Source organism: Lontra canadensis, unplaced genomic scaffold (assembly GCF_010015895.1).
Source record: "Lontra canadensis isolate GAN:19392208 unplaced genomic scaffold, GSC_riverotter_1.0 scaffold66, whole genome shotgun sequence".
Lineage (NCBI taxonomy): Eukaryota > Metazoa > Chordata > Mammalia > Carnivora > Mustelidae > Lontra > Lontra canadensis.
In genome coordinates this window covers 2,963,837-2,989,060 of record NW_022631060.1, presented here as the reverse complement: position 1 = coordinate 2,989,060, position 25,224 = coordinate 2,963,837, and the positions used below count along the sequence as shown (strand labels likewise).

Below are 25,224 nucleotides of genomic sequence, written 5' to 3'. Positions count from 1 at the left end.
CCGGCCACTCGGAGCAGCTCCGCCGCGGGGACTGCACCGCCCGCCCTGCCGGACCCGCCCCAACCAAGGCTCGCCGCCTAAGGCAGCCGCAGCACCGCGACCTGGGGCCCCGCGCGGGCTATGGCTGTGCCCGGGGGCTGAGCGCGCAGGTAGGGACACCGGGCGCACCGCGGCGCGGCGGGGACGCGAGTCCGGGAACGGGTGCGGGGAGGTGGGTTTCAGGGCGGGGGCGAGGCGCTCGGGCCGAGCGCACTGCGGGGATTCAGTGTGTAGCAAGCGGGGCTGCCCGGCGCCGCGCGGGGAGGCGACGCGTCGCGCTCTGGGAGCCAGACTCTGCCTCCGGAGTTGGGGCGCAAGTTGGGCAAAGTTGGAAAATCGCTCCGAAGCGGGTATTGCTCCAGCCCTTATTTCTCTCGAGGGCTGAGTGTTGGTTCTGTTGCACGGCTGGGCGCGCGGTTCCTGGCCTGGGGGTCCCCTGTGGTTCCCCGTCCCATCCCCTCCTTCTTGGGGCGGCGGCTCAAGCGCACCGCTCCCGCTCCTATTCCGTGTTTACTGGAGAAGTTTCCGTGGTCGTCGCCGCGGCCCCTCGGCTCCTCCCGAAGCCCCCGCGCCCCTTCCGCGGTCCCTCCCCGCTCCCCACACCTCCGCCTCAACTGAGCGTCCGGAGTCCTCCCGGCCCCACCCAGTTCTGTACCACCAGCCTCTCCCTTTCTCAGCCCCCCTCCAGCTGCCCCGCCCTAGTCTGGCCCCTCCGCGTGTCCCGCTCCAGAAGTCTCCCTTCTTCCTCCAAGGCCGCGCTGCCTGAAGTTTGCAGCGCGCCTCGGGGCCGGACGGGTGGGAGTGGGGGTGGGGGGCGTAATTAGGGAGATTCCAGCTCTGGGGTGGGCGGGGATGGGGGGGAACTGTGCGGCAGCCCGGCCCCCGGCACCGCCCCTTCCCTTTCGGGGGCGGCGCGCTCTCCCCTACCCCACTCCCAAACCCGTCCGGGCGGGATGGCCCCCGCCCCAGCGCCTGGCACGGCGCCAGCAGCCTGAGGAATGTGGTGGTTGGAGCCGCTGACTAATTCAAACCAGAACTCGGGGGGGAGTGGTGAGGGGCGAAGGGGAGGGGGAGGAAGGGGCTGTGTGCGGGAGGTGGGGGCAGGAGCCGGCTCCGCGCGGGAGGAGGGCTTAGCCGCCGTCTCTGTACTAGCGATGCGCTCCAGGAGACGGGGTTGGGGGACGGGGTCCGGCCGTGGAGTTGCAAAGGCAGAGGGTTTAGGGTGTGTTCGGAGAGCCGTGTTATGTAAGGCTTTCCCAGGCGGGGAGAGGGTGTGCAGTGTGTGAGGGCCTGGCCCTCCAGGGCTGGCCCGGGCGCCCCCTGCAGTGACAGGGCCCGGGATGTGGGGTGCAGCCCTGGGCGGTGCTGGCCACGAGGGACACGTGGGGTCTGATTAGGCCTGGCGGTGCTCCTTGCGTGGGAGGGGAGCCGAGTGGGCAGACTGGGCACCTCGCAGCTCGGGCTAGGCGCCTGCACCAGGTGGGGGACGGCCCTGGCGCCTTTGCACAATGTGGTGTGCTTGGTGTGGGCTCTCGCCTTTCACTGGGTGTGGCTGCAGAGAGGGGGAGGTGGGTGCCTCCAGGGAGCCCGCGGAGGCTGCTCAGAGCCCTGCTAACGTGCAGTGGATTTATGGAAAGGCTGAATGGGACCATCCCCTATTTGGGCGGGGGGTGGGGGGATCCTTAGAGAGTGACCTGGAGTTTGGGAGAGAAAAAGAGTGGGATATTTACCTCTGAATCCCTGGCGCAGCGCTGGGCTCCCAATAAATAATTGGTTTTGAAACAGTTTCTCCTGTTAGGATCCAACCTCCAATGACAGGGATCACTTGCCCTTCCTCACCGGGTCCAGCACTGGTAGGGGCTGGGTTGGTTTCACCGGACCCAGTGAGAGCATGGGGGCTAGAGTGATAGGCGAAGGCTGCGGGTGGTGGTGGTGGGGGGAGACTGAAGATGCTTTGGAAGGCATTTTCAGGCCTCCACACTTAGGCTGCCCGTAAAGCAGGGGTGCAGATTCTGCTTTCTTCTCCCTCTCTGCCTCTGCCCCGCCTTGAGGGAAATCCCTGGGGCAGGGTGTGGCACTCACTTCCTTTCCGAGGCGGAATGGGGAGGCTTCCTTCTTCTTGACCCAGAGGGATGATGGGTTAGGCCTGCACAGGGTAGGTAAGTGGGCAGAGTGGGGGGCAGAAGGGCGCCCCAGGCTTAGGGGGTATGTCCTTGGTCTGAACGGTGAGCTTCGGAATGAAGGAGGTGGGGTGGGGCAGGGAGGGAGAGGACCTGGGACCGTGAGAGCTGGGCTAGCAGAGGACACAGGGTCTGGGAGCTTCAAAATGGGGACTGGAGGGCGTCTCAGCCCCTCTCTAAGGCTCTGTCCTGAAGAGAGTATAGGCAGGAACATTGGTCATCGGACAGGGACGCGTAAGGCGCCACGTCCGTCATGCGGGGCTTCGTGCTGGGGGTTCGGGAGGCCTTTGCGGTGAGTCAGGGGTCCTTGTCTGGGCAACCCCTTGAAGAGATAACCCCACAGAGCTGGGACTTGTACCAGCCAGGCTTAGTCCAGGGCCCAGGGTGAGGCCCGAGAGAGTAAACCACGGAGGACTCGTGGAGGGAGAAGGCCAGCAGCAGACAACGGCAGGGAATGGGCTGGGGGTCTCCAGGGTCGCCTGAGGCCCAGAGAGGCCCTGGGTGGAGGTGACCAGGCATTGCCCGGCTAGATTCTTTGGCTCAACTTGGAATTGGCTGGCTGGCGCTGGTGGAGACACTGCCAGAGCCCGAGGAGCTGGTTTGAGAGGTTGGGGCAAAGCTGTGGGGGTGGAGGGGCGTGTGGGGCTCTGGGGTGTGGTCACCACCTTCCTCAGAACTTGGGAACCGCCTGGGGACAGACAGAGATACACCAGGAAAGCTAGTCCTACTCGTGATGGGAACTCTCCCACTGTAGGCTCTTCCCCGCCCCCCCCCACTCCCCAACACCCCCAAGTTTCTCTCCCTGGAGCTGGGCCGGCCTGCTGCTGGGGCCTGAGGAGGGGAAGGGAGGTAGCTGCTGGAGAAGGTCTAGAATGTGCTGGCTTTAGTCAGGTGGTGGCGGCGGCCATGTCTAGGGCCTTTTGCTCTCTCTTCGCCCCCCCATGGGTTTCATCCAGGCTCGCAGGGAGCTGGCCTGTGACCATCCTGTTGGCACTCCAGGCCTTCCTGGGCGGGCTCAGTTTCCTCCGTGCGTGGTGGCCCGGGGAGCGAGGGGGCTCCTGCGTGGATGGGCCACGGTGGGGCACGTGCGCATGAGTTTGATAGAAACCCCCCTCCCCCCAGTTCCCGCCAGGAGGACTCCTGGGCTGTTGCAGCTGCGGGTCTTGCTTGCATCCAGGCGACGCCGTTTCACAGTGTTCTTGCGTCCCTGTGACCCCCAGTGTCCTAGCGGTGAGGTGTGATCACCCGCGGGAGGGTGTTCCTCTGGCTGTCATGGGGGTCCTCGATGTGTCACCCTGCTTGCGCCCGTGGCTTCCAGGGCTGGGGACAGCAGTGGGTCTCTGCCCCGGTGCTGGAGGTTGCGCAGGGCCTCTAGGTAGGACGGTTTCTGTGTCCTAGACAGTTTCTGGGCCCTGGAGTTTGTATCCGGAGGTCCTCAGGAGGGCGAGGCTAGCTCTGGGAACGAAGCCCTGGTTGAGTGATGCGGAGAGGCGCTGCACACGGCTGGTCGGGGAGAGGCATCCTGTCCCATCCCTGGAGGCCAGAGCGGAGATTCTAGGGGAAGGGGAAGTGCCTGGAGCTGATCCCGGCTCCGTGTCCTGGCTGGGCTGGGGGGCGGCTTCTTGGCCGCTGCGGAGCGGCGGGGGCCTGGCCCTGCGCCCCTGCACTGGCGGGGTGTGACCGCTGGGCGGAGAGCTCGCCTGTGGTTGGGGAGTTTCTGCACCCCTGGCAGCTCCGGGGCCGTCGTCTTCCCCCAGGGGGAGACGGAGCGTTCTTCTTCACCACCCCTGCCCCGCAGAGGGTGCCACCGCCAGACTTGGTGTCTTAGTCCCCGCGGTCCTGGGGAAAAGCTCTCTATTCCCGGGCTGTGTGGCCAGGGGCGGGGACTTGCGGCTGGATAGTGGGCTGCTGTCCCCATCCCCTGTCACAAGGAGGAGGGGAGTCCCTCTCGGTCAGGGGAGGTAGAGGGAATCTCCCTCCTTGCTGGAAGAGAGAACTTGGAGCTTGCTCTGGGGGGGTTGGGAGGAAGCTGTGTGCGGAGGGCCAGTGGGGAGAGTTGGAGAGAGGTGTTAAGGGAGGGACCCAGAGATCAGCTGGCCTGTAGGGTCTGAGTGGGGCTCCCCTGGATGTTGAGGTGGGGGTCCCCTGCTGGGGCTGACCTGGAGGAGAGGGCTGGAGTGACCGAGCTGGAGGAACCCCCTCCTGGTGGGAGTTGTGGGCTGGCCCAATGGCCCAGGTGGCCAGAGAACAAGATAGGCGCACACAGGTAGAGGGAGACACAGACTCCGGGCACCAGGCTGACGGGTTAGGCGCCTTCCATGATGGGCAGGTCCTGGGGCTGCCCAGACAGGTGTGTGTTGGGAGCTGGGGAAGGCAGGGCTGTGGGCCTGCTCAGGGCTGGGAAGAGTGGGGAACGGGGCTGATGAGCGTGTCGGCGTGCATGCGGCGTGTGCGCGTCCTTGTCTTTCTTTCTGGGAATGTCCTTCCAGTGCCCAGGTTGCCTGTGTCTTGCAGCATGTTAGTTGTATTCTGCCTGATAATCCCACTCCCCCCAACACACAACATGCCCCCTTGGGCTGTACCCCCCAGGATGAGCTGAGTGTAAAAGTTCTCGATGGCCGGCTTTGGCTCTGGAGATTACCGAGCTGTTCTCCCCCAGTTCGAATAGGGCCTGCTGTTTTCCAGACAGAGTTCTGGCAGCGGCCTCCGCGGAGGTCTTTTCGGAGCCTTGGGCCCTGGAAGGGAACCCAGCCCTGTGTGGGACAAGGGTCTGTGCTGTTGTGGCTGTTCCCCTTCCCCAGTGAGTGGAAGCGTGTGTCTTGCCCTGCTGGTGCCTTTCTCTGGAGTGGGTCTTGTGTCCCGCAAGCCCCAGAGGGGACAACCCTCATGGCCTTCACTTGCTGGGGCCCCAGAGAGCCTGGCGGTGAGCTGGGGTCTGTGTGGCTCAGGATTTCTGACTCTGGGGACCTCAGATCCTGGCTTCCAGGATGCCTGGGACTCTGCCCATCCGGGTGTGCTGTCCCCAAGCTGCTGGCCAGGAAGTGGCTGGTGTGTGGGCACAGGAGACTGGTGGGTACTTGCTCTCCCTCCTGCTGCTTGTGGCCCTTGAAAGGCGTCACGGCTCTCTGGGTGAGTCTCCTGGTGCTCCCGGAGTCTCTGGGTCCCCTAGGGGAATCTTAGCTCCTCCCTTTCTCCAGGTTTACGCCCCTGTCCCTGAGGCTCCCTCCCACCATGTCTCCCTCTAGGTGTGCATGGAGGTCCCTCCATCGCCCTGTGGGTGTCTTTCTGGCGTTCCTGCATTGTAGGTCTCTGTCCTCCGTGTACCTGCCGTGTGCACTCCTCCACCCAGGAAAAGACTGTTTGCTCTGGCATCGCAGAGTCCGAGAAGCCTGGGCTCGCATCTCAACCCCAGTTCACACTTGGGCAAGTCATCTTACTGCTCGAGGTCTGTCGCTGCGTCTCTAGAATAAGCACATTAATTATTAACCATGTGGGGTTGTCTGGGGTCCAGTGAGACCCCCGGCGTGGAACTGCAGGAGCTCGGCCAAATTCTCTGCTTCTGTCTGTTGAGGGTTTTCTCTCCCTGAAGGGCTTTCTCTTCCTGTTCGCTGTCTGGTGTTCATGGGAGTAGAACACCCCTCTGGGTGTGTCTCCCTTTTCTTCGATTGTCCTTTGCGCTCGTCCTGTTAGAAGGGTTGGGGACTTTCCCTCTGGTGGAGGTCTCTACCTGGGGGGTGAGTCATTTCGTTCTTCCTGGCTCACGAGGTGCTTCTCCCTGGCTTGTGCAGCCGGTGGGTGTGATCACCCCTGGGCCTGGGTAGAAGTCCCATTGCTGTCGGTGTCCTCCCCGCGGTGGGGGGAGCACTTCTGTCTCTCACGGAGCGTCACCTCCCGTGTCCGTCATGCTGGGCATATGCTAAGACTTGCGCCCCTCGGGTGTGCGTCTTCAGGTTTGGCGGACAGAGGCCTGGAGGCCCAGCAGTGGGGCCTCTGCACGTTCCTGCCATCTTGACACTGTAGGCCATTTTTGGCTGCAGCGGCAATTAGGCTGGGCCCCCTCCCTGGCTGGCTTCATACTGGCTCTTGGGGTTGGAAGGGGCTCTGTTCCCTAAGGGCAGGGGAGGGGGAAAGATGCTCCTTTAGATGCCACCCTTGGCCTAGACCCTCTGCCCTGGGCAAGGAGTCTGCTTCCGGGATCTGCCCGCGTTTCACCCCTGCCCCCCCCCCCCCACTTCCCCAGTCCGCAGAGGTGGTGCACGTCCTTTATGCAGTTTTTTTTTAAAATATGTATTTATTTGAGAGAGAGAGCGTGCGTACAGGAGCAGGGAGCGGGGCAGAGGGAGAGGGAGAAGCAGACCCCCGCCCCCCGCAAGCAGGGAGCCTGATGTGGGGCTCGATCCCAGGACCCTGAGATCGAGACCTGAGCTGAAGGCAGAGGCTTCACTGACTGAGCCACCCAGGGGCCCCCTCTTTGCAGTTTTGAATCGACAGGATGGCCTTGTTCTTCTCTCGCTGCTTCTAGCCTGAGTTCTGGTGTCCCCCCAGTCTCTGCCTCACAGATGGAGTGGACATACCATCTCGCACTTCCTCTGCTCTCCAGGCAGCCCTCTGCTTAGAGGGTCCCCACTCCAGTCCCTCCCATCAGCAAGGATACTGTGAGCCAGTATCAGATGGACCTCGGGGTGGGGAGCCAGCAGACCAGGGTTCTGGGGCCCCGGCACTGTCCTGTCCTCACCTCTCTGGACCTCCCCTTCTTCTGTAAATACCAGACCGTGCCGTCCCCGCAAGGCTTTCTGCAGTGGCAGAAACGTTCGCATCTGCCATGTCTAATAGGGTAGCCCTGTGGTTGGTGAGCTCTTGAAATGTGGCTACTGCAAGCAATAAACTAACAATTCATTTTAACTTAATTTAAATTTAAATAGCCACATGTAACTACCATGTCAACAGCAGGGCTACAAGGTTCTTCTAGCTCCAAAGACTTACGACACTTGGCCAAATATGCAGAATTCCCCAGAGTTCCACAGACCCTTTTTTGGGTAGCCACAGGGCAGGATCCTCGGTCCTCGGGGAAGCCTGGCATCACCTGACTTATGTAGGAGAAGAACGGTCCGTCTGGGCTTGGTACAGGCTCTGAAGATGTGGGAGAGACTGAGCACTGGGACTCAGGTGCAGAAAACAGACCCTTCCTATCCTGGTCTCGCACCTAACTCCCCCTAGCACCCCTGTGTGCAGCCACCTGAATGGCCCAGAGCAGAGGGGAGGGAAGGGAAGTTGCTCAGAGCCCTGGGCCAGGGCTTGCAGGGTGGTTGCAGCCCCTCCTGGCCAGGAAGCCAGCGGGTGCCCTGTCGGGGCCAACCTGCAGCCCCCGGTCCCATGGCTCATATTCTCAGGGGCTATGGACCCTTCACCACTCATGATGGCTTTCTCCCTCCCCACCCCCCCCTTTTTTTAAAAATATTTTATTTATTTATTTGACAGACAGAGATCACAAGTAGGCAGAGAGGCAGGCAGAGAGAGTGGGGGAGGCAGGCTCCTTGCTGAGCAGAGAGCCCGATGCGGGTCTCCATCCCACAACCCTGGGATCATAACCTGAGCTGAAGGCAGAGGCTTTAACCCACTGAGCCACCCAGGTGCCCCTTCTCCCCTCCTTCTGAGCTGTTGGCTAGAGGTGCATAGCAAGTCCCTCCTGAGCCTCTGAGCTGTGCTCCTGGGGATTCCTGGCCTGGGGCTCCAACCTCAGGAGTGGGCCTGGAAGCCAACTGCCTGTCTCCACAAGGGCCCCAGCCCCTCTGGCACTGGGGGCTCTGGCCAAGGAAGCACTTTGTCCATGGGATTTTAGGCGTGACCCTTTGCATGTCTGGAGCTGCTGCAGCCTCCGTGACTCACTGGGAAGGAGGGAGGGTGGGGACGAGCTGTGGGCGAGGGTGAGCTGGCGCGCTGTCTCCGCCCCTGCTGGCGGGGGACCAGAATGCTGGGCCGAGAGAAGGGGCCTGCTCCAGGAGGGGAGCTAGGCTGGCTGGTGGCTTCAGAGAGCTGAGAAGCCCTCGGGCTGGAAGCCTTTCCTTCCCTGCCCTGCCTGGCTCCCTGTCTGCAGGGCTGGCTACTTGGTGCTGGACGCTGGGGGCAGGTGCCTTAAAGTCATGGCTTTGCTGTTTGCTGGGGTCCCCTAGCAGCTGCTGGCCTGGAGGGGAAGAGGCGATTCCCTAGCTCACCCATGTGCCGATAGGCCGCTCACCCTCTGTGGCTCTGCTCGCCTCCTAGGCAGCGCCCGTGTCCTAAATTCTGCATGTGTGAGTTCAGAGGGTGGAGGACTGGGGGTCCAGCTGCTGTCTTCGCCCGTGCTGTGTGATCAGCCTGACACCAGAGCTGCGACGCACCCACGACGCACCCATGAATTTCTGGGGGATCCAGTCCTGTCCTCAGAGGCAAACAAACTCTAATGCCTTCAAGAGAATTGGCAGATAATAGGTTCTCTTTGCCCCGTTCTTTCCTTCTATATTTCACCCCCCCCCAGGAGTCTCCCCGACCTTCTAGAACATTCTGAGGCTAAATGGGTCACACCCAGAGCACCTTGCTCATAATTTATATCCAGAGCAGGAGCGAAGTCTTTTAAATCTCCGCATCGGGCACTTGGTGCGCAGTGAGCGCTGAGAGAACCTGCAGGTGAAGCTCGTGACTGTCTAACGCAGCAGGCGCAGGGCTGGGCTAAGCGGAGTCCATCCCTTGCCTGTTTTCTCTGCTGCGTCTGCTCCGGTGCTGGCTGTGCAGGAGGCCATCAGCGTGCATGTATTTATCCATCTTTGACTAAATTCTGAAAGTCAACAGCTTCCGGGTGGGGCTCTGGGCGAGGCCCTGCCTGAGCTTTAGCGTTCCCGGCCTGGTTTCACAGACCGGCTTCTGGATGACTCCGGCCCTGCTGTTCTGCGTGGGTGGCCTTAGGCCGGGGCTGCTTCCAGAGTCCTGCCTTGTGTCTTCCCAGGGCAGCTCTGCAGCTGATAGCTCATCCTGTGGCCAGAGGGCATCTTTGCTCCTGAGCACCGCATCTATGGGGACTGGCTCGGGGCGCTGTGTGGGCAGCCAGGTGGGCTCTGACTCACCGTGTCCCCGAGGCGGCCCAGCTGCATTCGAGCCTCTGGGGCGTGGGCTGGCTCTGGGGGGGGGGCGGGGGTTGGGGCTTCTTTTGTTCAGCCCGCTGCACCTGGAGCTCCCAGCTGGCAAGGGTCCCCCTGGTCCTAAGGGCTGTGTTGGATCAGGTGACCGACTCACTGTTTGTCAGCAGGGGAGGGAGGGCACTGACCTTCCTGCTTTCAGGCCTCCAGTGCTGGAGACACTGTGAAGAGGAGTCTGACGCTGGTTAAGGCTGCAGACCTGATGTGCTACAGGGGAGAGAGTTGCAGGCTCAGAGCCCAGGGGTGGTGGCACGCTCATTGCAGACCTAACATCTCAGTCTCTCCATCTATAAAACGGGGACATGGTCTCCTCCCTGGAGCTGTTACAAAGAACTACTGAGAATGGGTGTTTTGTGAAACTTGTGGGCACCTGGGCTTTTTCATACCCGAGCTCTCTCTCTCCTTCCCTCCTCCGGGAGATCCTGCATCCTTTCCATTTTCACAGAGGAGATGATGTTTGGAGAAGTTGAGTGACTTGGCCAGGGACACACAGCTGGGAGGGTGCAGAAACCGGGTTTATTTTATTTTTATTTTTTTAAGATCTTGTTTATTTATTTAAGAGCGAGAGGGAGAGAGGGCTCGAGAGCAGAGGCAGAAGCAGGCTCCCTGCTGAGCTGGGATCCCGACACAGGGCTCGACCTAGGACCCCGGGATCACGACCCGAGCCAAAGGCAGATGCTTCGCTGACTGAGCCACCCAGAGGCCCCAGAGCAAGGCTCGAGACCAGGGTTTATATCTGAGTCTGGCCTCCCCGAGCCCCGTCTCCACGATCCCAGGTTGGAGAGTCATGTATGAACGAATGATGTTGGAGTAGGGGAAGGTTGGGGTTTCGGTGTGGCCCTGGTTGAGCGTGAGCATCTCTGTCTCCTTCTCCCTAGACTGTGTGACCGAAATTCCCGACGAGAGAGACTAAGAAGAGAGGAAGGAGGGGCGGGCTCCTGGCAAGGCATCTGCTCCTGAGCTGAGTCCTGCAAAAGGTCCGTGGGAGGGAGGGTGTGACGGAGGGGAGGGGTTGGGGGGGTGGGACCAAGGGTGGGTGGCATCGGGAAGTGGGGCCCGCGTGGAAGGGATGAGGGGCTGGTTATTGCCGAGGTCGGTCGCAGCCTATGTCCACTTGCCACGGGGACCACTTGCACGGCAGAAGCGGGCACGGCCGCGTCGCCCCCCGGGGGTTTACAGCACTGGCCAGCCTTGGCTTTCTTGTCTCCTCATGCTCTTGATCCCCCACTGTCCTGAGCCCCTGTTTCCTTACCTTACCCCAGATGGAGAAGGAAGAGGACACAACCCGGGAGCTGCTGCTGCCCAACTGGCAGGGCAGCGGCTCCCACGGGCTGACCATCGCCCAGAGGGACGACGGCGTCTTTGTGCAGGAGGTGATGCGGAACTCCCCTGCGGCCCGCACGGGGGTGGTCAAGGAGGGTGAGTCACCTCAGGGTGCGGGCTGGGTGCCGGGGTGGTTTGGCTGAGGGGGGCGGCGGGAAGGCCACAGGGTCTGTGGAGGGGCCAGTCCCAGTGACATCAGGACGGTCGGTACCCAGGCCCCACCCTCTCCTCCCCTGCCCTCTTGGTGTCACTTGATTCACACAGTCCTGAGGGACAGCGGTTATGGAGGGTGGTGGACACATCATCCTTAGTGCCCACTCCACTACCCAAGAACTCTGCCGCTTTGGGCGAATTAGTGGGCCTCCCTACGCCTTACTTTTCCTCATCTGTGCAATGGGTATTACCACACCTGTAGGCTTGTCACGACATGCAGTAAATGCAAGTCTGAGTTTGAGCTCCTACACGAGGGCCCAGCCTGTGGTGGTTGTGTGCTGTTCTCCCGAGACCCCGTGGGTCTCACCTGCTTCTTGCTCCGCCCCGCTCAGGGGACCAGATTGTGGGTGCCACCATCTACTTCGACAACCTGCAGTCAGGCGAGGTGACCCAGCTGCTGAACACCATGGGACACCACACCGTGGGCCTGAAGCTGCATCGCAAGGGGGACCGCTCCCCTGAGCCTGGCCAGACCTGGACCCACGAAGTCTTCAGCTCCCAAAGCTCCGAGGTGGTTTTGGTGAGTGCCTGGCCGGCCTGTCTGTGCCCTAAACCACCCACCCCACCCGCTTCTGGGCCACACTGACCTACTGGCCACTTCCTGAGCCTCATGTCTGCCTGCGGGACCTCCCTGCGGTTCCCTCTCCTGCTTCTCCCCTGCCTCTCTCTTGAGCCAGACCGTGTGCTTGTATCCGTGTGTAGCGTGTGGCTGACGCTGACCCTGAAAGCCTTCCGTCAGTGGGTCCAGAGTACCGCAGCGTGGAACCCGCTCCCGCTGTCTGGCCCTAGAGGCCAGGAGGACAGTCAGCTGCTTTGCAAGAATCATCAGAACAGTCTCACAGGTGCCCCGCTCTGCCTTCCAGACGCCTTTTTCTCGTTCCAGAGGCCTGGACTCATCTGTGAGTCAGAGGCTGGGCAGCAAAGCGCCTGGGGGACGTTTCTTTGCTCCTTGATGGCTTGTTTATTTAACATATAATGGGTCCTCAAAGTGAAAGTATTAATCCAAGCACAGCAAGTCTCCACCAGCGCTTTCTGACAGGTCACTGAGAGGATTCCTGTCCCCGTTATACAAGCCCGTGAGTTGAGAATTGAGAGCCCAAGGGCCAAATCCATGCAGAGCTGGGAGGCATCCCTGGGACTTGACAAGCCGATTGGAATCTAGAATTGATTGATTATAAATCCTTCTTCCAGACCCCAGAAGGCAAGAGTCTACCCTGCTTCTCTCCCCCATAGCTTTTGCTTCCCAGAGTTTCCCCAAATAATTTGTTTCCCTCCTGTGATGTGGCTGTCAGCCCCTTTCCTCACCCCTCCATGCTCTGCCCCAGGAGGCTCTGTGGGCCTCCGTTCTGGTCCCAGCTTCTGTGGTAAACAGGCAACCATGTTGTTGGCTGGGCTGTGGCCGGGCGTCCGTGGTCAGGCAGATCCTGCTGCAACGTCTCCCGGCCGTGTCTTTCTGCAGAGCGGGGATGACGAGGACTATCAGCGCATCTACACCACGAAGATCAAGCCTCGGCTGAGGTCGGAGGACGGACTAGAAGGGGAACCTGGGGAAACCCAGAGCCGCACCATCACCGTGACGAGAAGGGTCACGGCCTACACTGTTGATGTGACAGGCCACGAAGGAGCCAGGGAGATCGATATCAGCAGCCCAGAGTTCAAGATCAAGATTCCCCGGCACAAACTGACTGAAATTTCCGCTGTGGATGTGGACACCCAGCCTGGCAAGACAGTGATCAGACTGCCCTCGGGCTCGGGGGCAGCATCTCCTACCACGGGCTCTGTTGTGGACATCCAAGCGGGGTCTGTTTCTGCTTCGGGACCAGAGCTCCAAGGTGCTGGCCACTCGAAGCTCCAGGTCACCGTGCCTGGGATAAAGGTGGGGAGCCCAGGCGTCAGTGTCAGTGCGAAGGGCTTGGACTTGGGTGGCAAAGGAGGGGTCCAAGTTCCAGGAGCAGATATTTCGTCTTCTCTTGGGGGTGGGGCAGTGGAGGTACAGGACCCATCTCTGGATAGTGGCGCTAATGGGAAAATTAAAATTCCCACTATGAAGGTGCCAAAATTCGGTGTCTTGACAGCGCCTGAGGGCCAGGCCCCAGGAGCAGGGTTGAGCGTTTCTGTACCCGAGTTCTCTGTGGGACACAAGGGTGGCAAGCCTGGCCTGACCATTGGTGGGAACATCCAGGCCCCTCAGCTAGAAGTCAGTGCTCCTTCTGCCAATATTGAGGGGCTTGAGGGGAAGCTGAAGGGACCCCAAATCACTGGGCCATCTCTTGAGAGTGACCTAGGCCTGAAAGGCGCCAAGCCACAGGGGAGCATAGGGGTGGACATTTCAGGTCCCAAAATCAAGGGCACTGTCACTGGCTCCAGTGTGGAAGTTCAAGCCCCTGATGTTGATCTTCACGGGCCTGGGGGCAAACTGAATATGCCCAAGATGAAAGTTCCCAAATTCTCTGTGTCAGGTTCAAAGGGAGAGGGAACTGGCATTGATGTGACACTGCCCACAGGTGAAGTGACTCTTCCTGGGATCTCTGGTGACATCAGCCTGCCTGAGGTTGCTGCTGGGGGGCTGGAAGGGAAGGTGAAGGGTACGAAAGTCAAGACTCCTGAAATGATCATGCAGAAACCTAAAATCTCCATGCAGGATGTGGATCTGAGCCTTGGATCCCCTAAAGTGAAGGGAGATATTAAGGTTTCAGTGCCTGGGGTGCAAGGTGACATTAAAGGCCCTCAAGTGGCAGTTAAAGGCTCCAAAGTGGACACAGAGACACCTAGCATTGAGGGGACCCTGACGGGACCCACGCTTGGTAGTCTTTCTGGAAAAGCAGGAACGTGCAGGATCTCTATGGCAGATGTAGATCTAAATGTGGCTGCCCCTAAAATGAAAGGGGGTGTAGATGTCACGCTTCCCAAAGTAGAAGGGAAAGTCAAAGTCCCTGAAGTGGATGTCAAAGGCCCCAAAGTGGATGTCAGTGCCCCAGGTGTGGAAGTTCATGGCCCAGACTGGAACCTGAAAATGCCCAAGTTCAGCACTCCAGGGGTTGAAGGGGAAGGCCCAGATGTAGATGTGAAACTACCCAAAGGAGATGTCAGTATTCCAGGGCCCAAGGTCAGTGTGGAGGCCCCAAATGTCAACATAGCGGGCCCGGGAGGCAAACTTAAAGGCCCTGATATTAAGCTGCCTGAAGTGAGTGTCAAGACACCAAAGATCTCCATACCTGATGTCGATTTGCATGTTAAAGGCACAAAGGTAAAAGGAGAGTATGATGTAACAGTCCCAAAACTTGAAGGGGAACTGAAAGGCCCCCAAATGGACACTGATGCCCCAGATGTGGATGTTCAGGGCCCAGACTGGCACCTAAAGATGCCCAAGATGAAAATGCCAAAATTCAGTGTGCCAGGGTTCAAAGCAGAGGGCCCAGAAGTGGATGTGAACCTGCCCAAGGTTGATGTGGACATTTCTGGGCACAAGGTAGATGTTAGTGCTCCAGATGTGAGCCTTGAGGGACCAGAAGGGAAACTGAAAGGACCTAAGTTTAAGATGCCTGAGATGAATATCAAAGCCCCAAAGATCTCCATGCCAGATGTGGACTTACATTTGAAAGGCCCTAAAGTAAAGGGAGAATATGATGTCACAGTGCCAAAAGTGGAAGGTGAGATTAAAGTTCCTGATGTTGAACTTAAAAGTGCCAAAGTGGATATCAATGCTCCAGATGTTGATGTTCATGGCCCAGACTGGCACCTGAAGATGCCCAAAATGAAAATGCCCAAGTTCAGCATGCCTGGCTTCAAAGCAGAGGGCCCAGAAGTGGATGTGAACCTGCCCAAGGCTGACATGGACATCTCCGGACCCACAGTGGACGTTGAAGTTCCAGATGTGAACATTGAAGGACCTGAAGGAAAGCTGAAGGGTCCCAAGTTTAAGATGCCAGAGATGAATATCAAGGCTCCTAAGATCTCTATGCCTGATGTGGATTTGCATATGAAAGGTCCCAAGGTGAAGGGAGAATATGATATTACGGTGCCAAAGATGGAAGGGGAACTCAAAGGGCCAAAAGTAGACATCGGTGCCCCAGATGTTGAAGTTCATGGTCCTGAATGGAACCTAAAGATGCCCAAGATGAAAATGCCCAAATTCACCATGCCCAGCCTCAAAGGTGAGGGCCCAGAAGTGGATGTGAACCTGACAAAGGCTGATGTGGACATTTCTGCACCCAAGGTAGATATTAGTGCTCCAGATTTGGGCCTTGAAGGACCAGAAGGAAAGTTGAAAGGCCCCAAGTTTAAGATGCCTGAGATGCACTTCAAGGCTCCTAAGATGACTCTTCCAGATGTTGACTTGGATCTTAAAGGACCCAAAGTGAAAGGCAGTCTAGATATGTCAGCACCGAAAATAGAAGGTGAGATGAAAGTTCCAGATGTGGACATCAAAGGACCCAAGGTAGACCTTAAAGCACCAGATGTGGAAGTCCAAGGTGCAGACTGGAGCCTGAAAATGCCCAAGATGAAAATGCCCAAGTTCAGCATGCCCAGCTTGAAAGGTGAGGGCCCAGATGTGGATGTGAACCTGCCTAAGGCTGACATTGACATCTCTGGACCTAAAGTTGACATTGAAGCCCCAGACGTGAGCCTTGAAGGTCCAGAAGGGAAGCTGACGGGTCCCAAGTTTAAGATGCCTGAGATGCACTTCAAGACCCCCAAGATCTCCATGCCTGACGTGGACTTACACTTGAAAGGTCCTAAGGTGAAGGGGGATGTGGATGTGTCTGTGCCCAAGATAGAAGGTGAAATGAAAGTGCCAGATGTGGACATCAAAGGACCCAAACTGGATGTCGATGTCCCAGATGTGGATGTTCATGGCCCAGACTGGCACCTGAAGATGCCCAAAATGAAAATGCCCAAGTTCAGCATGCCTGGCTTCAAAGGCGAGGGCCCAGAAGTGGATGTGAACCTGCCCAAGGCTGACATTGATATCTCTGGACCCAAAGTGGACATTGAAGCCCCCGATGTTAACATTGAAGGACCAGAAGGAAAGCTGAAAGGCCCCAAGTTCAAGATGCCTGAGATGCACTTCAAGGCTCCCAAGATCTCCATGCCTGATGTGAACTTGAATCTTAAGGGACCAAAACTAAAGGGAGATGTGGATGTGTCTGTGCCTGATGTAGAAGGTGAAATAAAGGTGCCGGATGTGGACATTAAAGGGCCCAAAGTTGACATCAGTGCTCCAGATGTGGATGTTCAAGGCCCAGACTGGCACTTGAAGATGCCCAAGGTGAAAATGCCCAAGTTCAGCATGCCTGGCTTCAAAGGAGAAGGCCCAGAAGTGGATGTGAACCTGCCCAAGGCCAACATTGATGTCTCAGGGCCCAAGGTGGATGTTGAAGTTCCAGATGTGAATATTGATGGTCCAGATGCAAAAATAAAAGGTCCTAAATTTAAGATGCCAGAAATGAATATAAAGTCTCAGAAGATATCCATGCCAGATGTTGGTTTGCATTTGAAAGGTCCTAAAATGAAAGGAGATTATGATGTTACAATTCCAAAAGTAGAAGGAGAGATAAAAGCTCCTGATGTTGACATCAAAAGTCCCAAAGTAGACATTAATGCACCAGATGTGGGAGGTCATGGCCCAGACTGGCACCTGAAGATGCCCAAAGTGAAAATGCCCAAGTTCAGCATGCCAGGCTTCAAAGGAGAGGGCCCAGAAGTGGATATAAACCTGCCAAAGGCTGACATTGATGTCTCAGGTCCCAAGGTGGACATTGATGCTCCAGATGTTAATGTTGAAGGTCCAGAGGGGAAGCTAAAAGGTCCCAAATTTAAGATGCCAAGCATGAATATACAGACACAGAAAATCTCTATGCCTGATGTTGGACTTAATCTAAAAGCTCCTAAACTGAAAACTGATGTAGATGTTTCCCTTCCCAAAGTGGAAGGAGACTTGAAAGGTCCTGAAATTGACATGAAGGCCCCAAAGATGGATGTGGATGTTGGTGATATTGATATTGAGGGTCCAGAAGGGAAACTGAAAGGTCCTAAGTTTAAGATGCCAGACATGCACTTTAAGACTCCTAAGATCTCCATGCCTGATGTGGACTTACACTTGAAAGGCCCCAAAGTCAAAGGGGATGTGGATGTGTCTATGCCCAAGATAGAAGGTGAAATGAAAGTGCCAGATGTGGACATCAAAGGGCCTAAAGTAGACATTGATGTCCCAGATGTGGATGTCCACGGCCCAGACTGGCACCTGAAGATGCCCAAAGTGAAAATGCCCAAGTTCAGCATGCCTGGCTTCAAAGGTGAGGGCCCAGAAGTGGATGTGAACCTGCCTAAGGCTGACATTAATGTTTCTGGCCCCAAAATGGACATTGATGCTCCTGATTTGGATATAGAGGGACCAGAAGGAAAATTAAAGGGCTCTAAATTTAAGATGCCTAAGTTGAATATCAAAGCTCCTAAGATATCCATGCCGGATGTGGACTTGAATTTGAAGGGTCCCAAAGTGAAAGGAGAAATTGATGCTTCTGTGCCTGAGCTAGAAGGTGATCTGAGAGGTCCACAAGTTGATATCAAAGGTCCTAGTGTAGATGTGGAGATGCCTGATGTTGATCTGGAATGTCCTGATGCCAAGTTGAAAGGCCCTAAGTTTAAGATGCCTGAGATGCACTTCAAGACCCCCAAGATCTCCATGCCTGACGTGGACTTACACTTGAAAGGTCCTAAGGTGAAGGGGGATGTGGACGTGTCTGTGCCCAAGATAGAAGGTGAAATGAAAGTGCCAGATGTGGACATCAAAGGACCCAAACTGGATGTCGATGTCCCAGATGTGGATGTTCATGGCCCAGACTGGCACCTGAAGATGCCCAAAATGAAAATGCCCAAGTTCAGCATGCCTGGCTTCAAAGGCGAGGGCCCAGATGTGGATGTGAACCTGCCCAAGGCTGACATTGATATCTCTGGACCCAAAGTGGACATTGAAGCCCCTGATGTTAACATTGAAGGACCGGAAGGAAAGCTGAAAGGCCCCAAGTTCAAGATGCCTGAGATGCACTTCAAGGCTCCCAAGATCTCCATGCCTGATGTGAACTTGAATCTTAAGGGACCAAAACTAAAGGGAGATGTGGATGTGTCTGTGTCAAAATTGGAAGGAGATTTGAAAGGCCCCAGTGTGGATGTGGAGATGCCTGATGTTGAACTGGAATGTCCTGATGCAAAGTTGAAAGGCCCTAAGTTTAAGATGCCAGACATGCACTTCAAGACCCCCAAGATCTCCATGCCTGATGTGGACTTACACTTGAAAGGCCCCAAAGTCAAAGGGGATGTGGATGTGTCTGTGCCCAGGATAGAAGGTGAAATGAAAGTGCCAGATGTGGACATTAAAGGCCCCAAAGTAGACATTGATGCTCCAGATGTGGATGTTCATGGCCCAGAGTGGCACCTGAAGATGCCCAAGATGAAAATGCCCAAGTTCAGTATGCCCGGCTTTAAAGGTGAGGGCCCAGATGTGGATGTGAACCTGCCCAAGGCTGACATTGACATTTCTGGACCTAAGGTGGACATTGAAGCGCCAGATATGAACATTGAGGGTCCAGAAGGAAAACTGAAAGGCCCTAAGTTCAAGATGCCTGAAATGCACTTTCATGCCCCTAAGATCTCCATGCCTGATGTTGATTTCAACTTAAAAGGGCCTAAAATCAAAGGAGACTTTGACGTTTCTGCCCCAAAGCTGGAGGGAGAGTTAAAGGGTCCGGAAGTGGATGTCAAAGGCCCCAAATTGGATGTTGACATGCCAGACGTAGCTGTGGAAGGTCCAGATGGCAAATGGAAAAGTCCTAAATTTAAGATGCCAGACATGCACTTTAAAGCTCCCAAAATCTCCATGCCAGACATTGATCTACACTTAAAAAGTCCCAAGATAAAGGGAGAGGTGGATGTTGATGTTCCCAAATTGGAAGGTGACCTCAAAGGGCCAGACCTCAAAGGTGACATCAGTGGGCCAGATATTAACATTGAAGGACCAGAGGGAAAATTGAAAGGTCCTAAGTTCAAGATGCCTGACATGCATTTCAAAGCCCCAAATATTTCTATGCCTGACGTGGACCTAAATTTGAAAGGACCAAAAATCAAGGGGGATGTTGATGTGTCTGTGCCTGAGGTAGAAGGTAAAATTAAAGTACCAGATGTGAACATCAAGGGCCCCAAAGTAGACATAAATGCTCCTGATGTTCATGGCCCAGATTGGCACCTGAAGATGCCCAAAATGAAAATGCCCAAGTTCAGCGTTCCTGGTTTCAAAGCAGAGGGTCCAGAGGTAGATGTGAATCTTCCCAAGGCTGACATTGGTGTCTCAGGACCCAAAGTTGACATTGAAGTCCCAGAGATGAGCATCGAGAGTCCAGAGGGAAAAATCAAGGGGCCTAAATTTAAGATGCCGGAAATGAACATCAAAGCTCCCAAGATCTCCATGCCAGATGTAGATTTACACTTGAAAGGTCCTAAGGTCAAAGGAGATGTGGACATTTCCTTGCCTAAGGTGGAAGGTGACCTAAAGGCCCCCAAAGTGGACATTGATGTTCCAGATGTTGATGTTCAGGGCCCAGACTGGCACCTGAAGATGCCCAAGATGAAAATGCCCAAGTTCAGCATGCCAGGCTTCAAAGGAGAGGGCCCAGAAGTGGATGTGAACCTACCCAAGGCTGATATTGATGTCTCAGGACCCAAGGTGGACATTGAAGGCCCTGATGTTAACATTGAGGGTCCTGAGGGAAAGTTGAAAGGTCCCAAGTTCAAGATGCCTGAGATGAACATCAAAGCCCCCAAGATCTCCATGCCAGACATTGATCTTAACCTGAAGGGCCCTAAAGTGAAGGGTGATGTGGATGTGTCTTTGCCAAAAGTGGAAGGTGAGATTAAAGTTCCTGATGTTGACATCAAGGGCCCCAAAGTGGACATTGATGCCCCAGATGTGGATGTGCATGGCCCAGACTGGCACCTGAAGATGCCCAAGATAAAAATGCCCAAGATCAGCATGCCAGGGTTCAAAGGAGAAGGCCCGGAAGTGGATGTGAACCTGCCCAAGGCTGACATTGATGTCTCAGGACCCAAGGTGGACATTGATGCTCCAGATGTCAATATCGAAGGTCCAGATGCAAAACTGAAGGGCCCCAAGTTCAAGATGCCAGAGATGAACATCAAAGCTCCCAAGATCTCCATGCCTGACTTTGATTTGCATCTGAAAGGTCCTAAGATGAAAGGAGATGTGGATGTTTCTCTACCTACGGTGGAAGGTGACCTAAAGGCCCCTGAAGTTGACATCAAAGGCCCCAAGGTGGATGTTGATGTCCCAGATGTGGACGTTCATGGTCCAGACTGGCACCTGAAGATGCCCAAGGTGAAAATGCCCAAGTTCAGCATGCCAGGCTTCAAAGGCGAGGGCCCAGATGTGGATGTGAACCTGCCCAAAGCTGACATTGACATCTCAGGACCCAAGGTAGACATAGACACTCCTGATGTTGACATTCACGGCCCAGAAGGGAAACTCAAGGGTCCCAAGTTTAAAATGCCTGACCTGCACCTCAAGGCACCCAAGATCTCCATGCCTGAAGTGGACCTGAATCTGAAGGGTCCCAAGGTAAAGGGTGATGTGGATGTGTCTCTGCCCAAAGTTGAAGGTGACCTCAAGGGCCCTGACATTGATATCAAGGGCCCCAAAGTGGACATTGATGTCCCAGATGTGGATGTCCATGGCCCAGACTGGCACCTGAAGATGCCCAAGGTGAAAATGCCCAAGTTCAGCATGCCAGGCTTCAAAGGTGAGGGCCCAGAAGTGGATGTGAACCTGCCCAAGGCTGACATTGACATCTCAGGACCCAAGGTGGACATTGATGTTCCAGATGTCAATATTGAAGGTCCAGATGCAAAACTGAAGGGCCCCAAGTTCAAGATGCCTGAGATGAACATCAAAGCTCCTAAGATCTCCATGCCTGATATTGACTTAAACCTGAAAGGTCCCAAGGTAAAGGGTGATGTGGATGTGTCTTTGCCTAAAGTGGAAGGTGACGTCAAGGGCCCTGAAATCGACATCAAAGGGCCCAAAGTGGACATCGATGCCCCTGATGTGGACGTTCATGGTCCAGACTGGCACCTGAAGATGCCCAAGGTGAAAATGCCCAAGTTCAGCATGCCTGGCTTCAAGGGAGAAGGCCCAGAAGTGGATGTGAACCTTCCCAAGGCTGACATTGACGTTTCTGGCCCCAAAGTGGACATTGATGCCCCGGATGTGAATATCGAATGTCCAGATGCGAAACTGAAGGGCCCTAAGTTCAAGATGCCAGAGATAAATATCAAAGCTCCCAAAATCTCCATGCCTGATGTTGACCTGGATTTGAAAGGATCCAAAGTCAAAGGAGATTTTGATGTGTCGGTCCCTAAGATCGAAGGTAGTTTCAAAGGCCCAGAAGTAGACCTTAAAGGTTCAGGTCTGGATTTTGAAGGCCCAGATGCCAAGCTTAGTGGCCCACATTTGAAGATGCCATCGCTGGATATATCTGCCCCTAAAGTAACTGTTCCTGATGTTGATTTGCATTTCAAGGCACCCAAAATTGGGATTTCTGGTCCCAAGTTGGAAGGTGCTGAACTGGACCTCAAAGGGCCCAAAGTTGATTTAGAAGCTCCAAACTTGGATGTACACACGGAGAGCCCAGATATTACTGTCGAGGGGCCAGACATTAAAATTCCCAAATTCAAGAAACCCAAGTTTGGTTTTGGGGCAAAAAGCCCTAAAGCTGACATCAAATCACCTTCTCTGGATGTGACTGTTCCCGAGGCAGAGATGAATATTGAGACTCCTGAAATTAGTGTTGGTGGCAAGGGCAAGAAGAGTAAATTTAAAATGCCCAAAATTCACATGAGTGGCCCTAAAATGAAGGCCAAAAAACAGGGATTTGACTTGAATGTTCCCGGGGGCGAAATTGATGCCAGTCTCAAGGTGCCCGAGGTAGATGTCAACGTTGCTGTGCCAGATGCCACACTTAAAGGTGATGTGAAATCCCCCAAAACCAAGAAACCTATGTTCGGGAAAATGTACTTCCCAGATGTAGAATTTGACATTAAATCACCTAAATTTAAAGCTGAGGCCCCTCTCCCAAGCCCCAAACTGGAGGGTGAAATACAGGCACCTGATGTAGACATTTCTTCGCCAGGAATTCATGTCGAAGGTCCCGACATCAAGGTGAAGGCTCCCAAGTTCAAGCTGCCAGGCATGGATGTCTCAGGAAAACTAGAGGGTGACTTGAAGGGCCCCAGGGTGCAGGCCAACTTGGACGCACCTGACATCAACATTGAAGTCCCAGATGCCAAAGTCAAAGCACCGTCCTTCGGCATTTCTGGCCCTCAGGTCTCCATCCCCGATGTGAACGTTAGCTTGAAAGGACCAAAGGTAAAGGGTGATGTCCCAAGTGTGGGACTGGAAGGACCAGACATAGATCTGCAAGGTCCAGAATCAAAGATCAAGTTCCCCAAGTTTTCAGTGCCCAAGATCGGCGTCCCTGGTGTGAAGATGGAAGGGGGAGGAGCGGAGGTCCATGCCCAGCTGCCCTCTCTCGAAGGAGGCTTGAGCACACCCGATGTGAAGCTAGAAGGGCCGGATGTGTCTCTGAAGGGGCCAAGACTAGACTTGCCTTCGGTGACCCTCTCTATGCCAAAAATCTCTGGACCTGATGTTGACCTGAACTTGAAAGGACCAAGTTTGAAGGGAGACCTGGATGCTTCTGTTCCTGGTGTGAAGGTACATGCCCCAGGGCTTGACCTCAGAGGTCAAGGTGGAAAGGTGAGGATGGAAGGAGATGGTGTGAAAGTGCCTGGGATCGATGCCACGTTAAATCTTGGTGCCCCAGACGTGACCCTGAAGGGACCAAGCCTGCAGGGGGACCTGGCTGTGTCTGGTGACATCAAATGCCCTAAAGTATCAGTAGGTGCTCCTGATCTAAGTTTGGAGGCCCCCGAAGGTGGCATTAAACTTCCCAAAATGAAGCTGCCTCAGTTTGGCATCTCGACTCCGGGGTCCGACATGGACGTGAACGTCAAAGGGCCACAAGTGACTGGAGAACTACAGGCACCAGGTATGGATGTGAACCTCGGGGGCCTGAGCCTGAAAGGGCCTCAGATCTCTGGCCCTCAAATCTCAGCACCAGACATGGACTTGAACTTGGAAGGACCAAAAATAAAAGGGAGCCTTGGGGCCACTGGTGAGATGAAAGGCCCCACTGTTGGAGGAGGTCTTCTAGGCGTCAGCGTTGAAGGCCTCGGAGGAAACCTCCAGATGCCTGGAATCAAGTCCTCTGGATGTGATGTAGAGCTGCCAGGTGCGAATGTGAAACTCCCAACGGGGCAAATTTCTGGTCCTGAAATCAAAGGCGATCTGAAAGGTTCGGGAATAGGTTTCCACGGGGCTGCTCCCGACATTAGCATCAAGGGGCCTTCCCTTAACGTGGCCTCCCCTGAGTCAGATTTCGGTGTCAGCTTGAAGGGCCCGAAAATCAAAGGAGGTGTGGATGTTTCCGGGGGTGTTGGCACCCCAGCTGTCAGCCTGGGCGAAGGGCACGTGAGTGTCAAAGGACCCCAGGCCACCTCTGCTCTCAACTTGGATGCACCGAAGTTTGCTGGGGGACTTCATTTCTCAGGACCAAAGGTAGAAGGAGGTGTGAAAGGAGGCCAGGTTGGACTCCAGGGTCCTGGGCTGAGTGTGTCTGGGTTTCCAGGTCACTTGGAAAGCAGATCTGGAAAAGTAACATTCCCCAAGATGAAGATCCCCAAATTCACGTTCTCTGGCCGTGAGCTGATTGGCAGAGAAGTCGGGGTGGATATTAACTTCCCTAAAGTGGAGGCCACTGCCCAGGCTGGAGCCGGAGAGGGCGAGTGGGAAGAGTCCGACGTGAAACTTAAAAAGTCCAAAATCAAAATGCCCAAGTTCAATTTTTCCAAACCTAAAGCGAAAGGTGGTGTCGCCGGCTCCCCGGAAGCGTCCATTTCAGGGTCCAAAGGCGACCTGAAGAGCTCGAAGGCCAGCCTCGGTTCCCTGGAAGGAGATGCCGAGGCCGAGACGTCATCCCCCAAAGGCAAGTTCTCCTTATTTAAAAGTAAGAAGCCCCGGCACCGCTCCAATTCCTTCAGTGACGAAAGGGAGCTCTCGGCGCCTTCCACCCCAACCGGGACCTTGGAGTTTGAAGGTGGGGAAGTCAAAGGGAAACACGGAAAGCTGAAGTTTGGTACCTTCGGTGGCTTGGGGTCAAAGAGCAAAGGTCATTATGAGGTGACCGGGAGCGATGACGAGACAGGCAAGTTGCAAGGGAGTGGAGTGTCCTTGGCCTCTAAGAAGTCCCGACTGTCCTCCTCTTCCAGCAATGACAGTGGGACTAAGGTTGGCATCCAGCTTCCCGAGGTGGAGCTGGTGGTTTCCAAGAAAGAGTAGCAGGCCTCGTGTGTGTACATATATGTGTAAAAATTCATCAGCCTTGGGTGTGTTTGTATATAAACTGCAAAGAGAAACACACCGACAGCCTCAGCATAATGCGAAGATCTGGCCTCTGCCCGGGGCAAGTGCAGAAAAAAGCCAGCCAGCCGCCTTTGTGCTCCTGGCCCGTAGCTCTACCGATGGGAATGACCGGTTCCAGGTTCGTCCAGCCCGTGTGCAGAGCCAACAGGATTTGCCTTGAGATTTCAGTTTTTGTTTTTTGTTTTTGCATTGAACGCTGAGAGCTCCTGTTTACTAAGCAAGCTTTTGTGTTTATTATCCTCATTTTTACTGAACATTGTTAGTGTTGGGGCAATGGAAACCCACTTTTTCATTGTAATGACTTTGGGGGCTTTCGTCAGTAAGGGTGGGGTGGGGTAGAAGGCAGTAGAGGGGGCCAGACCTCCGTTTCTCCTAAGATTGGATCTATTCAAACAGCAAACACCCAAAGAGGGCCGAGAGGAGGTGGCAGGCGGGGTGGGTGTTTTTAGATCTCTCTAGCATTGCTTTCTTTCCCCCCAGGGGTGGCGGTCCTAGCCAGTTCGGTGCTCACGGTGAGCCGGAATTAGAATCTGTTTGCAAATTGGCCGACCCCCCCAAGCTCAGCAAGAAGGGCTCCCGTTCTGTGTCTTGTGGGAGAAATGTTTCCTTTATGGCCGCCACATTCCTGATACTAGTTCTGATTTCTTTCAATAAATGTTACCTTGATTAAGAAAATTTCCCGCACTTTAATGGCAAATTAATTGAGAATGTAAGGAAATCGAAGGCCAATAAAGCTGTTTATTAACCCTGA

General features: G+C 55.4%; 1 protein-coding gene across 4 annotated transcripts; it reads left to right on the top strand.

Annotated features, from left to right (window-relative positions):
• AHNAK (AHNAK nucleoprotein) lies at window positions 1-25,224 on the top strand. Of its 4 annotated transcripts, none has more exons than XM_032879224.1 (6): window positions 1-149; window positions 10,267-10,365; window positions 10,651-10,807; window positions 11,257-11,444; window positions 12,384-19,643; window positions 20,250-25,224. In XM_032879224.1, exons 3-6 carry the CDS (start codon window positions 10,651-10,653, stop codon window positions 24,387-24,389), a joined length of 11,745 nt encoding a protein of 3,914 aa, XP_032735115.1. In that variant the 5' UTR covers window positions 1-149; window positions 10,267-10,365; the 3' UTR covers window positions 24,390-25,224. The 4 variants fall into 4 exon arrangements, with proteins under 4 accessions (XP_032735115.1, XP_032735113.1, XP_032735116.1 ...); XM_032879225.1 differs by having other exon boundaries at window positions 3-149; window positions 12,384-15,593; window positions 17,574-25,224; XM_032879222.1 differs by having other exon boundaries at window positions 2-149; window positions 12,384-25,224.